At 40.5% G+C, this 17,500-nt stretch overlaps 1 protein-coding gene across 1 annotated transcript in view; it reads left to right on the forward strand.

Annotated features, from left to right (window-relative positions):
* Positions 1–17,500, forward strand: part of LOC138057400 (sortilin-like) — a 37,837-nt gene that overhangs the window by 15,427 nt on the left and 4,910 nt on the right. The window contains exons 11-22 of the mRNA XM_068903429.1: positions 1,042–1,102; positions 2,184–2,257; positions 2,769–2,850; positions 4,099–4,193; positions 5,176–5,364; positions 7,137–7,228; positions 7,693–7,877; positions 9,704–9,809; positions 10,551–10,625; positions 12,308–12,415; positions 15,819–15,963; positions 17,254–17,354. Of these exons, the coding sequence (XP_068759530.1) occupies positions 1,042–1,102; positions 2,184–2,257; positions 2,769–2,850; positions 4,099–4,193; positions 5,176–5,364; positions 7,137–7,228; positions 7,693–7,877; positions 9,704–9,809; positions 10,551–10,625; positions 12,308–12,415; positions 15,819–15,963; positions 17,254–17,354 (1,313 nt within the window). The remainder of the gene's footprint in view (positions 1–1,041; positions 1,103–2,183; positions 2,258–2,768; positions 2,851–4,098; positions 4,194–5,175; positions 5,365–7,136; positions 7,229–7,692; positions 7,878–9,703; positions 9,810–10,550; positions 10,626–12,307; positions 12,416–15,818; positions 15,964–17,253; positions 17,355–17,500) is intronic.

Below are 17,500 nucleotides of genomic sequence, written 5' to 3' on the forward strand. Positions count from 1 at the left end.
TTCGTAGATAGCTATACTTCAGTTTGGAAAAGAATGTCATACACTGCTTTGTACATTTCTATTTTGAGGCTTTTTACCAAATTATATCAATTATTAAATTCTCAACCTGGCATAATGCAATTCTCGTGCTCTGATTGGTTCACTCAATCTCGGTTATCAGCTCATATACCTTGGTTTGACCTTATATGGCAAACGATTGATCTAAGTGTTGCCAAGCTAAAAGTTTTTTCGCCGAAAAGCGAAATTTCTCTCTGAAGAAAGCAAAAAAACAGTTTTTCTGGACAGCTGGGTTAAATTCCGACGTTTAGAAGTACGCGAAAAGGTAAGAAATGTTTTTGTGACGAGCCTGCGTCTGTCTGACCATAAGGTGTTACACGACGTCGCATCGGTTCTCATCAAGTTTTTTTTAATTCGCTTGGATTTGCTCCCTTTTTTCGCTCGTATTTCGTACTTTCTAAACTTTTGGAGTTTAAAGGAATTTAATAAAACAATTATTCCATTCGCGCTTGTTGGATATGAGACTGGTTATAGCCAACTTGGCGCCACGCGCCTCGTTGGCTATTTACCATCTCATATCCAAGATGCGCTCATTGAATAATTGTTAATTGTTGGTTAATATTGACTGTGAAAAATGCTTGGTTACCTCCCAATTTTCATTTTGGATTTCATTAACACTTTTTAAGATCTGCTTTTCCTGCGCATTCATAAACTGCGCAAATATAGCACTCTTTTCAATAATTGATTTCACAATTTACCGCCCAAAGCTTTGTGGGAGTAATGTGTGGACAAAGACAAAAACATTTTAGTGATGTTTGTGTGCACTTCGATCATAAAGTGCTTTGCAATAAGGCATTACATTCTATTTTTATCAATTGTGGAAAATGCTATTAGTACGCACTGTCCTTAAAGTACAAAGTTTTTCTTGTAATGTTCTGAATGTGCCTATAGTAGCATGCACTTTGTTTTGATTGATATACAGTGCAGCAATTTTCTTTTCAAAATGAAACTATGATGGTTTGTTTGTACTTTGTTTTGTCATAGTTCTACTCTATCTTGGACATGTCTGAAGGAATGATTTTTCTTCATGTTGATGAATCAGGAGGTATTGCCAAAAAACAATTATTTTTTCACATGTAGTAAAATTGTTGTTACTTACCATCTTGCCCATATTTGGTGGACTGCTCCCACAAATGGCTGTTCCAGTCGTACAACTGTAGGATTTGCGTATTAAATGTTTTGTATTTGGGGACATTTAGAACTGCAGCTAAAAATTTGGTTCTTATACCCAGACTTTTGACAGGACGGGGGCACTGACATGCTAAATTTCTGTTTTTAGGTCAAAATGGGTAAAAATCTAAATTAAATTAGTACTTAAGTACACACTTACAACATTCCTGACAACCCACTGACAAGATATGAAGTATATTTATGGCACAAAGAGCTATTTCTAATTAATTTTTGGCGTCTTTGTGAAGACACTGACTCCAAACTTGAAAAAACTGGCCAATTTTTTCAAGTTTCAATCCATTTCCATCCTCTCCATCCTTGGCTGCAAACAACAAAGAATAGCTTCAGTGCACTTCAGTGGTCACTGGCAAGAAAACTACAGCATTACTTTTTGGTTTTCAGTGATGCAAGGAAGTCTTTTAGTGTTTTGAAGTTTGACTAAAAATAGCGTGACACTGCCCCTTTAAATTATTAAGACGGAATCCACCAGAAGTTCGAGTAACAAGTGGACAAAAATCTTGTACCAAGATTATAAACATTGTATTGCAAACTTCTGTACGACTGTTATAAATATCTTCTCAAAAAAAATCATTTCTAGCAACACCAAACGTCAAAAACAACTGTTGAACTTCGTAAGAAACACTTGAAAGTACTGGTGAAATGAAGCTGATGATGAAATTTTACCTGTGTTTGCACAATTTCTCTGAACGTTGAAATGAAGCTAGATTTAAAATTTGGCATGAAGCTAGATTCAGTTGTCTATAATATTTTCCTGTACACATCTATTACAGAAGTATTGAAATGTGTCATTCTTGCATATATTTTGGAAAATAGAGGTTTGACATACACCACGTCTGTAAAAATGTTGGTCTGGTCACAACCCTGCAGTGCACGGATTAGCTGCAGGCTTTCATTAGTTTTTTTTAACAGTTTCGTATTTCTGTGCTCCTCCTCAGATACTGGAAAAGGAATCTTGTACACATCAGACGCTGATGGAATAGTATACAGTGAATCGTTGAAGAATCATGTTGTAAGTTTTTTTTTTCTTCATTAATGTTAAAGAGAGCTTTGGTCAAACAGTAACGGGTGGCTCAGTTGGTTGAGCATCGGGCTGTCATGCGGGAGGTTGTAGGTTCGAGCCCCAGTCCGGATCAACACTCATGATCTTAAAATAACTGAGGAGAAAGTACTGCCTTTGTAATTTCATCTGCAAATGGTTTGACTTTCAAGTCTTCTGGGATAAGGACTATAAACCATAGGCCTGGACGGTCTCACAAATATTTTTCATGTTCGTAAGTTCCCTGTGGGACGCTAAAGAACCCACACACTATTCGAGAAGAGTAGGGGATGAAGTCCCCGGTGTTGTAGCTATCCTGTTCTCTCCAGCACAAGCGCCAGGTTGGCAGTGGTGTATGAGGCCACCTAAGCAGAAACAGCCATAAATCAAAAAGGGAATTTTCCAAGTGCTGGAACATGTAGATGTACATTGTAGATGTAGAAATAGCTTTGGTCGTCATTAATCCTTCCTTTATTCTTAATAGTACACAAACTATGGAGAAGTGAATGATTTTTACAAAGTGGAATCCATGAGAGGGACTTACCTTACAAGTCGCATGAATGACGGTGAGAAAAGAGAACAGGACTTCATCAGTTGTAACCTGCGATCAGGCGTACTTTTCTTGAGACAGGTACCTTTTCGCACCATGTCTAAGGAAATGTACGCCTGCTTGCAGGTTACATCAGTTGTTGAGGAGGGTGCCTACTATTGTTATTGCGCATACATTCTGCGCATCTCGAGATACTCCGGTTTCCTGTGGGCGGAATATTTTTGCGCGGTTACAGACTAAGCGGAGAAAGCAGAACTCAGCAAGTCCTCGTAGTATCCAAAAAGATAGTTGGGAGTAATCACGCATTTTTCCGAGATAATTAAGCTTCAATTTGGAAAAACATCGCTTTGTAGAAAAATGTGTAGTTATCCCGGTTTTCAATGACACTTGTTAGGATTTGTTTTTCCTGCATAGAGCGGTTTTCAAATGAGTATCGTAAAACCAAAACCAAAGTAATTACTTTGGCCAATCAAAAAGGAATGAGACAATCTAGTAAACCAATCAAAACTCCAAGTAATTACAAGTAGCCGACACAAAGCGCGGGAAAATGTGCACGCGCGAGCCACAATTGGTTTTGGTTTCACTTCTGATTGGTTGAAAAAGTGGCGCGAGAACTTTGAACCAATCACTGAGTGAAGTAATGCAAAACCAAAGTAATTATCTAATTAGCTTTTAGAATCTCTGTACGGTGGTCAATTTACATTATCAACTCCGTTGATAAACCAAATTTTTGTAATTATCTAATTACTTTCGACACTCAATTGAAAACCGCTCTATCCAGTAAACCGTGGAAAATTACTTTTGAATTAGTAGGCACCGTCCTTAACTGTGCTTAAAGGTGCTTTGTCACGAAATTCGGCCAAATTCAGTGACTGCGAACTGGCGCCATATCAAGCACCATATCCATATCATGAGGAGAATGTGTTGCCTTTTCAACTTCATCTGCAAATGGTTAGACTTTCTAGTCTTCTCGGATAAGGGCGATAAGCCGGAGGTCTCGTCTCACAGCCCTTGTTTTAACTCTGTAGAACGTTAAAGATCCCATACACTGTTTAAAAAGAGTAGGGCACAGAGTTCCGGTGTTGTGGTTTGACCTTTCCAGTACGTGGTCGGCTCGGTAGGATTAGCTGGTAGATCTTCTGTGCGAATGAGACCATAATTGTGACTAACAGCCAGAAGTCAGGCTACTTAGAGCCTCAGTCAAACACTCAAACTCAAACATAGAGTAAATTAATTCTTGGGTATTTTCTTTTTGCATTTTTAGATAATACCCTCACCTCTTTGATAAGCCATGATCGGGGTGGCGAGTGGAAACTCATTCCTTTGACAAAGGATCAGTGCAAAGATGTCAAATTGGGGGTAGGTAAATTGTACACCAGTGGGTTTAATCTTGGACAGACCTCTCTGGAAATTATTCCGGCTTGAGTCGTAAGCAGGATTCTAACCTACGACCTCCGTACCACTGGTCGGATGCTCTACCCCTTGAGTTACTAAAAATCCTGGAGAGATACGCCCCTTATCTGTGTTCTGAGTGGACCATAGAGACATGTAGCATTGGGTATTTCTCGGCAAACGGCAAACCCCTCTGAGTGTCACGTGATATGGCCTTGCGGTCGAGTTCGCAGTCAGCCGTTCAGGTTCTGACGGCTGGATACCCTTCTTGCGGTAAGTGATTTACCGCAGCGTGTTTCACCCTTAAAATTCTGTAGGAACTCACGTTTCAACCTATAACTTATGCTCTCTTGAATTAAAACATTTTTGCTATTCATTTGCCCATCCTTGAGGACGCTGGCTCGCTTGAATTAAAACATCTAAAGTAAAACAATAATCCAACATGGCGCGTTTTTTCCTTCCAAATGCCGAACCTTAAGCTAAAGTCTAGTTTTGCCAATACATTTCCTGCATAATCATAAATCCCGCTGCTCTGCTGGATCTACAATATCATACGGCTCAAAGTTCACGATGCAACCGTTCATGTTAACGGAGTAATGCGTGAGAAGGAAGATGAAATACGGATATCGAATAACGTCATCGTTAAATACACGTACCCTAAGGGAGCGCTAAGTTCTATTTCATTTACGCTTTCGTGGTTGTTGCTTAAATTTGATGACTATTGGCTTGCTATCCTAACTGAAAACAGAAGACAAAACAGAAACAGTGAATTAGACTTAAAAGTAATACAATTTATGCTTTATGATACTGAAGCCAGCTTACGACAGCTGCTCTCGACCCAAATGCCTCCAGGAAATTACTTCCCCCAGGTCTCTTTGAATCCTAGCGAAAAGATCTACGTTAGTGACAATTGTAAACTTTGTTTTGTTTGATTTTTTTTACCCTTTAGCTAAACGAGAAGTGCTCACTACAGATTCACAACCGTTTTAGTGCCAGTAGGCGTGTTGACTTCCCCATGGGACCACTGAGCGTAGCTACTGCTGCTGGTATCATAATCGCTCATGGGGTTGCCGGAAGTGCATTGACAAAAAGAGCGGATGTATGGATGACCCGCGATGGAGGCTACAGCTGGTATAAGGTCTGTACTTGGAACGCAAATGCCTGCAAATGGTCCTTTAGTAATCGGAAGTATTCAGATCTCTGTGCATCCTAGCCACCAAGCAAGGTCTCTAGTTCGGGTATCACGTGTTGTTAAGATCGCAGATCGGTTGGCTCAGGTAGTTGATCAGCGGACGGTTGTTTGGGAGATCGATCGATCGATCAATCAACCAACCAACCAACCTTTATTTGCCTGTCTTGGCGTTCAAACCCTAAGTGCAAAGTCTTTGCGTTTGATCGAAGGAGAACGCGGCCTACTTTTGTTCAGATTGGGTGATTGTGTGGTCTTGCCAAAAGGCATCGAAATTTTTCTCTGTAAGGGACAGCAAAATACACTTTGTGACGTTAATTGTCTGTATTTCCGGACACAAGTGATATTGAAGTTGGGGAGAAAAGCAAGGAACGCTTCGCGTCTCTTGTTGAATCGACGTATTTCTGTTCACTTGCACTTCTGGACATATCTGAGGGCACGGAGTCTTTGAGTTGCGGTCTTTTACTCTTTCTATACTGAGGGCAGCTTTGAATCCTATTAGTAACTTCTACAAAGTGTAGCGGCCTTTGTTGTTATTGTAAACCGCTTTCAGCTTTGGACACGTGGAAGCGTGAGCCCCGCGTGAGCCCCGCTCCTTTATCTCGCGTGAGCAACTGCCTACACACGCCTTCTCTTCTTCTCGTTCCCCGAAATGAAATGCTTGGTCGCAGGCTTCGGGCGTCCAAAGGCTAAAAGGCCACTTTGGAAAATACCATAATACTCTTTGTTTGTTCCCCCCAAATTTTTGCATAAGCATTGTTTTTGTTTTCTCTTGGGACCGTTGTAAGTCCCAAGAGGAACTGGAAACAATGCTTATGCAAAATTTTTGGGGAACAAACAAAGAATATTATGGTATTTTCCGAAGTGGCCTATTAATAGCCAGGTGAAAGGTGACTTCATAGGACGGTTGGTTAGTTCGTCGCACCGGCATCGCGAGGTCAAGGTCACGGGTTCAGACCCCTTAAAGTCCTGAATTTTTCAGGCTTCTCAAGGCAATTGAGTTCATAACTGCGATGATCTTAGCTTCACTTTATTTCATATCCGCAGTTCAATGTATGATTCATTTCATATATCATTACGTTCGTTGATCAAAAATACCATCATACTCTTAAGTTTGTCCCTCCAAAATTTTGCATAAGCATTGTTTCCAGTTTCTCTTGGGACCGTTATAAGTCCCAAGAGAAAAATACCGCTGACAAAGGATATTATCTATATTCATCAAGGTCCTACATTTGAAGAACATTCACACTTTTCGCAGCAGAATGTATCAGTCAGAAACAAAAATCAAAACATCGCTTTCTCTTGGTACCGTTATTTCCAACTGGGCAAAGAGAAAGGCTGGGTTCCAGGCCAAGTTTGCAGCTTGTGAGCTGAAAAGGCCTGGTTATGAATTTGAATACGACTAAAGTGAAGCCAATGATGGGATGTTCAAAACTCGCCCGTACATTGGATTTTCTCCTTTTCCCATCGCTATAGGGAAGATATCTGTTTACAAACACTGCTTTTGTTATTCAAATGTGCCAACCACAGAAACAAAAGTTTCTTTGTTTCGAGAGCCAATGAGGCTCTGGTTGGTACATTAATGACAATAGGTGACGTCAGCGATATCTTCACTATTGCTATGGTCAGTAACTAGTTTCGATGGTTGTAAACAAAATCTGAAAATTTTTGTTATTTTAAAACAAACAAGGAAACAAACGAACTTCTCTCTCTTGTTTTAGGTTCTAACGGGACCTCATCACTATTCTATTGGCGACCATGGCAACTTGATCTTGGCTGTTCCCGCATTTAAAACAACTTCCAACTATCTCATGTAAGATTCATTTCAAACGTAATGAAAAGACGTCTATTGCGGTTATCGCTTCAAAGGAGATCGAAGGGACAACGCTCGAAACGTCAGCAATTTTATCTTGGCCAAAATTTCCTTTCAAACTTCCCTGAGTTTTCCAACGTTGCTTTGCTCTTGTGCTGACGTCCCTTATGAAAGCCTGTCATTACAGGCAACAGCAAAATGACATGTAAAACGATGTATGTATGGCGGTTTTTGTATCATGTGATTGCTAGCTGCAAAAGGCCAATTGTCGCCTGAACCAGGTTTTATGGCCTTTCTCCCTCCGGTCTCAATTAACTTAGCGGTAGAACATCCGAACTAGTCGTCGGGAGGACGTCAGAAGGTCGTAGTTTCGAGTCTTGTTCGGGAGGACTCGAGCATTTTCCGAGTATGTTCGAGTCATTGTGTTAAAATCGTCTCTTTAGCCTTTATTTTGATTTCCACAGGTACTCTGTAAATGAAGGTCGTTGTTGGTTCAAGTACAAATTTACTGAAAACAATTTTCATGTGGTTGGACTGGTAACGGAGCCTGGTGCCAAAACTATGCGGTTCAGTTTGTGGGGCTTCATGCTGCCATCTCGTTTTTGGCAGGTCTTTACTGTGGACTTTGAGAACCTGTTACAGAGACCATGTAAGTTGAAAATGGAATATACCCCTTTCATAATGGCGACCAGATAAAATATTCTTTCACCGAGCCTGACGTGAATAATGATGATGCCTTTGTTTTTGGGACTGAATTTTTATATATCGAAATTGTTCTATTACGTAGGTGATTATTTGAAACATATGCGCTTTCTTTAAAACAATTAATTTCTTCGTCTGTCACCTCGAGAAACGGCTTGCGCCCATTTTGAAAAAAACCGCTTTGGTGATTATTGCGTATTAGTATCACCCAACTAGTGGACAAATGCAAATCCTGCATTTTGATTGGCTACGCTACTAGAGGACTATTAGAGTCCTCGAGTAGCGAAAAGCGTGACGCTTTCCTTCGTTTTATTCCCAAATAAATAATTCAACTTGCATTTGCTAACTTTATTATTGCCTTCTCTGTCCGACTAGGTGGGTGGTACTAAGCCAATTAGACCCTTCGCCCTCAAGGGCCACGGGTCAATAGCCCATTCGGCTTCGCCTCATGGGCTATTGTTAAATAGTCACGTCAATAATCACCTGTGTGACTATACTAAAGCTGGTTATCTGTACTTGAGCTGAAGAGTTTGAGGCGACACTTTGGGACGCTAATTGTCCGTATTCGTAGGCACGAGTGATGTTGAAGTTGGAGAGAAGAGCGGTTTCAACATTTGTTTCAACTTACATTGAAAACTCTGTTCAACCAATTGTTGGGTGCGTTTGAACAGGTCGTTCCACGTTGGTTGCGGTCACACTTGAGAGAAACAAAGTATAACACTCGTGTTGACAGTACTCTAGTGTCAACTCACTGGTGATTTGAATCCCGAGGGTAACACTGAACAATAGAACTTGATTTAACACTATTGTTAAACTCCCTAATGTGCCGCAACCATTGTTGAAAGGGTAAAACATGTTGAAAGCTTGTTGAATCAAATTTAAACTGATTTAAACTTTCATTCAACGTCGATTCAACATTTGTCTTGTTATAGAAAATTTTCAATTTCAATTTCAATTTTTTAAAATTCTTAACTCACCCTAAATGTATATATTTACAAGAAGAAAAAAAATGAATGACGAATGAATAATTACAAAGAGGCAATAGTTGTGTGTAAGTTTGTGTGTAAGTGCATTCCTGAGACAAGCGCCAGTAAACTGAGGAATGTTGGATGGAGATGAAGCCGTGTAAACAGTTCGTTCAACGTATGTACAACATACTCGTGCTCATATCAAGGCGTAAATCTGAACGGGAGAGTCTGGTTACTTGCCCCTAGTTTCTCGCCCACAAAGTGTTGGCTCGATAAGCCGCTTTCAATATATTAAAATTCAGCTTGAAAGAGAGGTTTAGGAGACAAAGACAAAGGAAAGTGGATGATATGCTAATCTCTTTCACTTTCATTGCAACTTGTTTCTATTGTTTAAATTGTTCTCACTGCATCACTGTCATCAAGCTGAGTATTGATATTTCGAAAATTGCCTATTCTTTGATTGCAGTCACGTGATAAGGCGGTCATGTTGGTGCCAAAACAAAAGCAAAATGTAGCTCACGTTTTGTGTAATGGTAGAGTCAAATTCCCAAAGGACTTTTTCTCTATTGTTCTTTCCACCAACATTGCCATTGAATTGTTGGCGTGATGTTAACAACACTTGAACAGCCTCCGCACAACTTTTATTTTGTTTTCGTTTCCAACATCTGCCCGACATCCGTTCAGCTTTGTTGAATGCATGTTGAAGCAAAAGTTGAAACCTTTTAAATGGGCCACAACTATGTACATTTCTGGGCATATCTTCACGACCATGAAATCTAATGTTGTGTTGTTTTCACACTGGCAGGTCAGCCCAAGGATTACGTGGATTGGATTCCTCACGGTGAAGGGACTAATAAAGGTTGCCTGCTCGGCAGAATGGTTACGATCAAAAGACCCAAGTTGGAATCCCTGTAAGTTGATGAATGTTTTGCCTTTTTAGCTCGTGGAGAGCTATTGGAATGGTTGGTGAATCAGGCTGTCAGGCGTAAACAATGGAAAATTTGTAATCGATTTCTGATCGTCTCAAGTTCGGCAGGCGCATTCATGCATTCGTTAAATGGTCGTTAAGGCGGCAGGCGCATTCATGCATTCGTTAAATGGTTGTTAAGAATGCTCTTATCCGGCTACCAATGAAAGTTGTTCAATATAATGTATTGCATTGCATTTGTAACCACTCTATAGGCTTGGTAATTCGCTATATCACCTCCCTGACGAAGTATCTTTCTTACTCCAGGAGCTTAAATACCGCAGTTGGTGTACAAAACAATAGAAAATGGCCTCGGAAGTTTTGCATAATAATAGAGTTAAATTCCCAAAAGACGTTCTGTACGCCAACATGGCCGCCCTGACATCAGATGTAAACCATCAACTTCCACAGAACTAACCGCAAAATCCAAGTTTGTTTTTGTGGCCTGATTCAAAGATCCAGAAGTATGTTGAATTTTTTACTAGTTAACCCTATTCTAGTGAAGACGTTGGATGTTAACCTCGGTGAGTTAATTTTACGATGGTGCCTCGGGGACACTCGGAAAAACTGCGAGTGCTCCGTCCGATTACTAGTTCGAAAACTCTACCACTTAGCTTTCGGAGATTGTAGACTATAAACAGAATTTTGGAGTGTGCATTTACCGTTTTTGTGTTGTGTTCAACAGTTGCTTCAATGGAATTGGTTACGTCATTCAACAGACTTCAAAATGCTGCAAATGCACTCAAGCTGATATGGAATGGTAAGGAACTTAGCAAATTGACACAAGGGGTGTATATGTCGAGACTACTCCGGACAAGGAATATTTGGTTTGTCCCTGTTCTTTTTGGACCTATATCGTTTTCGTAGTTAACGTCATTCCAGACCTAGGCCAGACCACAACACCGCGAACAGCGTCTACTACTCTCTACGTATATCGTTTGTGTTCTTTAACTGCCCACAGAATGTTGTGAGATTGCGTCTACTATTTTTTAGCGCTTATCCGAACAAAACAGAAAGTCTTTCTATTTACAGCTGAAATGAAAAGAAAGATTTTTTATCCTCCGCTCAGTGAAAGGAAATAGATGCGCAAGGTTACCCTTTTTCTCTAAGTATGTGAAAAGGCCAGCTTTTCAGAGATAAGCCTTGACGGTTTTTTCACAGATCGCTTTACGAGGGAAACGTTTTTGGGACGATAATAAGAAACAAGCCCCAGGGTTGTGATATTTACCCCACGGATTTGATATTACCCCGAGAATTATGCGGATTGTAGTTTTACAAATAGTTTGACGAGCCTGACAAGTTTTGGGGACGCTTTGAGATACATGTACAGGCTCTGGGAGTAGGATATTACCCATGGGTGCATGGATTTATTTAATATCCCAGGGATGTGATACTACCCTTAAGTGGTGGGATATTGCTCCTGGTGGTCCGTAATTGACTAGTTCTCAAAGTGACAGAGTCATGGCGCTTTGAGTTAATTTCATTTGTCAAGGGACTGACAAAAAAATGGTGCTCTTGGCCAATTCGCAAGGAAACAAAGAGTACTAAAATGGCGGCCATTTTGGAATAAAATATATATATATATATATATAGCGCAAATAGGGGGTTCCAGTTAGCTGCAGAGTGCTCGATACGTGAGGTAGAGCGAATATAACGTTTAGAAGAAAGACAACTTCACAGCGTAGCGACTTCAAGTTTCATGTTTGGACAATCATCAGGCTACAGATCTTACATTTGCATTCTAACTCATTTAAAGACCATTCTAATACTCTAGGGGAGCGTGCTATTTTAAGTTCGACAAAAGGTATTTGTTCTTGTGTCTGCATTTAGAAATTAACTCGTTTCTTTTGTTCAGTAGGTGGTGCGTATCTGCTTTTATTATGTAGGAGCGTCAGAGGGAAAACCCGATACAACAATCACACTAAATCCTTCAGGCATAAAAAGTACTGCAGTGAGACGGAGTTATCGAGGCATATCTGGAGTCTAAAGGACAATAACATCAATTACACGCTACGCTGGGCAATAGAGTCTTTCGCCTCACCATACAAATGTGGATCAAAGAGATGCGACCTGTGCCTTACAGAAAAGTTGTACATAATAAAAGCAGATACGCACCACCTACTGAACAAAAGAAACGAGTTAATTTCTAAATGCAGACACAAGAACAAATACCTTTTGTCGAACTTAAAATAGCACGCTCCCCTAGAGTATTAGAATGGTCTTTAAATGAGTTAGAATGCAAATGTAAGATCTGTAGCCTGATGATTGTCCAAACATGAAACTTGAAGTCGCTACGCTGTGAAGTTGTCTTTCTTCTAAACGTTATATATATATATAATATTTCATCTCAAAGAAAATGTGAACAAACAGATGGCCTGTGTAAACCTTGAAACTGCCCTTTTAATCATGCTCACAAAGAATTTTAATAACTTTGTGTTTAAGTGACTACGGGTATTTCCGGAATGAACAGCAAAAGTGTGTACCGTCGAGTAAACGCGAACCGGAACTCTGTCTACACGGGGACGTCGAAAAACTCAAGGAGTCTTTAGGGTATGTCACTTGTGGAATATTTTTTTCTAGATTTCGTACCCCACTCCTCGACATTAGGGACCTTTAGATCGGAGTACGAGTTTGCCGTTGTGAGCATGCGCACTTCGAAAAATGCCGGCCTCCAAATCTTATGCGCATGCTCAGTACGGAAAACTCGTAGTCGTCGTCGTCCTCCGAGCTAAAGGTGCCTGTTGTCTTTATGTAGTACCAAAGTCTCTTAACTGACATGGAAAAAATGTACGGCAGTGAGCAAAGAGAATTAACATATGGTTCTTGCGAGTGAAAGGGTTAAGTGTAACGACTTTCCGTTTATATGGACTTTTAGTACGAGTTTTTCGTACTGAGCAAGCGTATTTCGAAAAATGCCTCCATGCTCAGTACGGAAAACTCGTCCTCGTAGTCGTCCTCTGATCTAAGGTGGGGGGGGGGGGGGGGGGCAAAAACAATAGTTTTGCACTCCCTGCCACATTCTTTGCCATCATCTGCGAAACAACAACGTGAAATTGCCAAATTTGAGGTTTTATGAAGGACGTCAGCACTTTAAGATAAATTTTCCTTTTCTCCCCTAAATTAAGCGGCGCTCCGACAAGTGCCATTCTTGAGGAACTACCACATTCTTGTCATATTAAGAAGGTTGAAATACTACCGAAGTTAATACAATAACGCGAATTTATATTTTTAGATGACGTTCTCGTTGCCGTCACTTAAGCTCTCTACTTAAAATCAAACGTCCAACGTACACGATCTACTTGTTTGAATAGTCGTTGATTATGCATGACAACGTACTCACTTTGATTTCTGGGTTATTAGGAGTCCACTCCCCATAACACAGTATTCAAACCTGAGCCTCTGTCGTGTGTTTGTATGTGTGCTAGTGGGCCACATTTTAACACTTGTGGGTGACTGACTTGGCTCATAAATGAAAGGGGCTCAGCTTGGGAACCTTGTGTTGATACAAGCTTTTGTCCTTCTCTCGTGTGAGTGTTCACTGTTTGTGATTCAACGACACAGTTTACGTGGTAAAGCCCACCCAAGCACCTGACGACACTTCCTGGCGTTTTACACAAAGCAATATTCTTAACCTTTATGGTACTAACGTACGTCCAGCGAAAATCCTGGATATTTAGTAAGTAAACCCCTTCGAGCGGCTGGTATGTCGGCTGAGAGATTGTTAGAAAAATGAATATTTATAATGGTAATAGGACTAAGTGGAGTCTATTTCGGTCTGTAATCATACGAGTGATTAGCATTACGCAGTCGTCCGATTTGTTTAAACACGAGTATGATTACAGACCGAATCGGATGACACGAAGGCCTGTTACCAATTAATCATATCCATTACAATTTCCGAGAAAACAAATGCATTCCTTTTTCACTGCCTAATGTTACAAATTCGTCCATTTTGGAAAATCCCCAGTTTGGTAGGGTAAGTTGTTGCTGTGGTTATTGTGATAAATTCTGTGATTGATGGATCAAGATGAGTGCACTTGATATTATTGGCTGGTGTAACTGTCGGATTACAGCCAACTGTCCGATTACAACCTTGCACAATACTTAGTGAAAAATGAATCACTTAATGCACCAATCAAATTTGAAAATATTGTAATGGTTATGAATAGGCCGAGAAGCGAAGCTTCGAGGGCAAATGTGAAATTTTGAGGGCAGTCTCTCAGCCAAAGACATTATCAGCCAGCATGCCAAAAGGGGCTTTATTTATTTAATAACCCTCCCAGTGTTGCTCTGATGGCGATGCTTCGTATTTTTCCATGCACTGTTTGACTAGAAAGAAAGCGTGTCGGTTTCAGAAAAAAAATCTAGTCACTTTAATTGTCACTGCGAATTGAAAACTCGAAAACAAGGCACTTTTTGCATACTGAAAAAGAAATTTCAACTATGAAAGACAGAATGTACAAGTCTGGATGGCAGTGTTTTCAAATGCAGCTGGACTTTTTCTCTCCTTCGAACGGTTGGTTGATTTTATAGGTAGTAAACACAGTGTATTGAATTGTCTACTCTATGACTCAGCTTAAGTTCCCGTAGGATTAAATCTCTAAAGTGCGCTTACAACTTTCTTCACCTTCAAAGACGTTGACAGCATACGCCTTATTCCAAAATGGCCGCCATTTTAGTATCCTTTTGTTTCCGTGCAAATTGGCCCTTGTGGCCTCGTTCAAAGTTAAATATTCTTTTGAATTTTACGTTTGAAAGCGAGGCCATGAGGGCCAATTTGCATGAAAACAAAAGAACACTAAAACAGCGCCCATTTTGGAGTAAGTTGTATATTTTGTTGACTTTCTTGTGCTTTCCGGAAAAGCATTTGCGGCCAGCTTTTTAATGTCACTATCACTAGACTCCAGAAAACGAGTTTGTTTTTCTTTCATGTAAAATGAAAACTCTTCTGCTGCCTTTTTTTGCTGACTTTATCTCTTTTCAACGGAAATGATCGCTGCAGCATTTCGCAGGGCAAATATCCACACAAACAGAGGGTTATTGCACGATAATTATCGCTGAAAGGTCGTCGACCGCCTCATGGAAAGGTCATGTCACAGAGTAAACAACTATTCAAAACAGCCTCTTTTAATTCAGTCGATCATGATAAATTTGTTTTCGACGGTTTTGGTCGGGTACTTCGGTCAGGTGTTGCTTTCAGGCTGCTCTCGTCAAGAAAGCCAGGCCCTGATGCAGGGAACTGCACCAACTGGATTATTGTCTTCGTTGGTACCAACTTCAACATCACTGTTCTTTGTAAACAGCCAAGCCATCCCTTGGGTTTTATTCAATAACCTTTACACGGCCTCAGAAAAGATGCAAGCTATAAACCGTATTCATAAATGGCGGCCAAGAAATTATTCTTTTGTCTTTGTGCTAATCGTTCTCACTAGCCTCATTTCAGAGCAAAAATTTTTTTGAATTTTGTCCGTGCTAACGAGACTAGTGAGGAATGTGAGGATCATTAGGATAGAGCGAGTTTCAATTGAGTGTCGTAAAACCAAAACCAAAGTAATTACTTTGGCCAATCAAAAAGGACTGAGACAATCCGGCAAACCAATCAAAACTCGAAGTAATTACACGTAGCCGACACAAAGCGCGGGAAAATGTGCACGCGTGAGCCACGATTGGTTTTGGTTTCACTTCTGATTGGTTGAAAAAATGGCGCGAGAACTTTGAACCATTCACTGAGTGAAGTAATCATAAACCAAAAGTAATTATCTAATTACTTTCGACACAATTGAAAACCGCTCGAAAGACAAAAGATAAATTTATGAATACGGTCTATCCTCCCTTCTCTCCTACCTCCCCTCCCCTCTCCCCTCATCATTACCTACACCCTTTCAATTTTAGTATCTGCACTACAGGGAAAGGCAATACTGAGCACTAAAGAAAATATCTCAATTTCTTGTAGATTTCGACTTATTCCCGGAGACACCTGTTGCGACGGTTCTGAGGACATCAGACGATACTTAGACACGCATCAGATCTGTAAGAATGTATCTTGGTACGACTACGGGATGAATTATAATTACGAGTCCAGAAATGCTAACAGCAAGGTAAGATAACAGGTTTGATAGAGTATTGTTCTTAGAATCTTAGCCGGATACCCATTGTGAAATCGTAATATTGTGAAATCGCAGAATTAAAATTGGAACAATAGACCATTCTCGAAGTCTCAAAGCTGGACTGGATCTAGCATGAAATGGAGGCTGAAAAGATTTGCCCGCATTAGCCTTCATTTCATGCTAGATACAGTCCAGCCGTGAGAATTCGAAAATGGTCTATTCAAAACGTGTTCTTAACCTTTGCAATTACTCTTTCTCCTTCTTGTTCGAGTCCTTTTTTTAACACTGTATTCCGTGTAAATCTCGCCTGCATCGTTTGTGTTTGAAACTCATTTAAATCAATGCACTCATCCCAAGGTTCTTTCTTTTCTTTGCTGTACTGTCGCTCTCAATGATGCCCGCTGTATTAGAGGCTTTCAAGAACTGGAGAAACGAGCTGGAATATGATTACACTCTACCGTCGATCAAGGGAGAGAATGGGCTCAATGCCGGGTTGACGTCACAAAGCATTCAGTTCTGCATTGGAAAAGTTCATTCTAAGCAGCCACGCAAAGACGTTTATGACGTCAACGCGTTATTGGACCCACTCCTCTCCTTGCACGGTCGTCATCAAACTATGGCCTGTTTTAATGCCGGTCTGTCAAATGTCAATAGTAAAGTGAGTTTTCAGGAAAAAAAGGTCAGAAAATAACTCGCTGTCGAGACGATGGGCACTTACACATCTGGGAGGCGTTTCTCGAAGCTTTTCGGTCGTATTTTAGGTGACATAAATCTCTGTTTATCTCCGAGAGGAAAACTTGTCAAGTCATGAATCAATGCAGTTATTATGTTTTTACCGTCGTGGTGAAAACATGTTCAAAGAGCAGCTGATGTCCATTAGCGCATCTCAGTTTCACGAATCAGTATGGGCGCCAAGATTTCTCCAGGCTTTTAATAAACAGGGCCCCTTTTCTTTTAACATGTTTTCAAGACAAAAAACTCCGGATAACTGAGAAGTTAAGTTTGAGGACTTAAAACTTTGTGATACTCGAAAAAGCAGTGGTGTAGCAGCTCTCGTAACCTGTTATTGTTTGGTATTGTAAGCAGGTTTTATTTCTGTAAGTCTAAGTCATTGTTGCAATTGCTTAGTCTTATGTTTTTGGCTTGGGAAACGAGCCAATTACATAATACGTTACGAGATCTGCTACATCACCCCGAAAAAGGGCCGAAAAGTTTCGGGACTTCCGAAAAACAGATCCCAGGCCCCCTCATCTTGAAAGTTTTGTCTGCTTATTGTTATAGGCTGGCCACGGCAAGGCCTTTCTTGTGGTGATTCCACTGCTGTTGATCGTCATAATTGCAGCTGCGTACTTTGGAGTAAAGTACTGGAAGCTTGGAAAGTTGTAAGTGTGCTGGCTCTCGTTCAAAAGGTTATAACGCCATTCGCCGGATAAATCACCATCCATCGGATAGCGCAATTGTGTTCGCCATGACTAATCCACTGGATAGTGGTTCATCCGGCGGATAGCGCCATCTGTCGTTTGAACAA

This window comes from Montipora capricornis, chromosome 7 (assembly GCF_036669925.1).
Source record: "Montipora capricornis isolate CH-2021 chromosome 7, ASM3666992v2, whole genome shotgun sequence".
NCBI classification, from domain to species: domain Eukaryota; kingdom Metazoa; phylum Cnidaria; class Anthozoa; order Scleractinia; family Acroporidae; genus Montipora; species Montipora capricornis.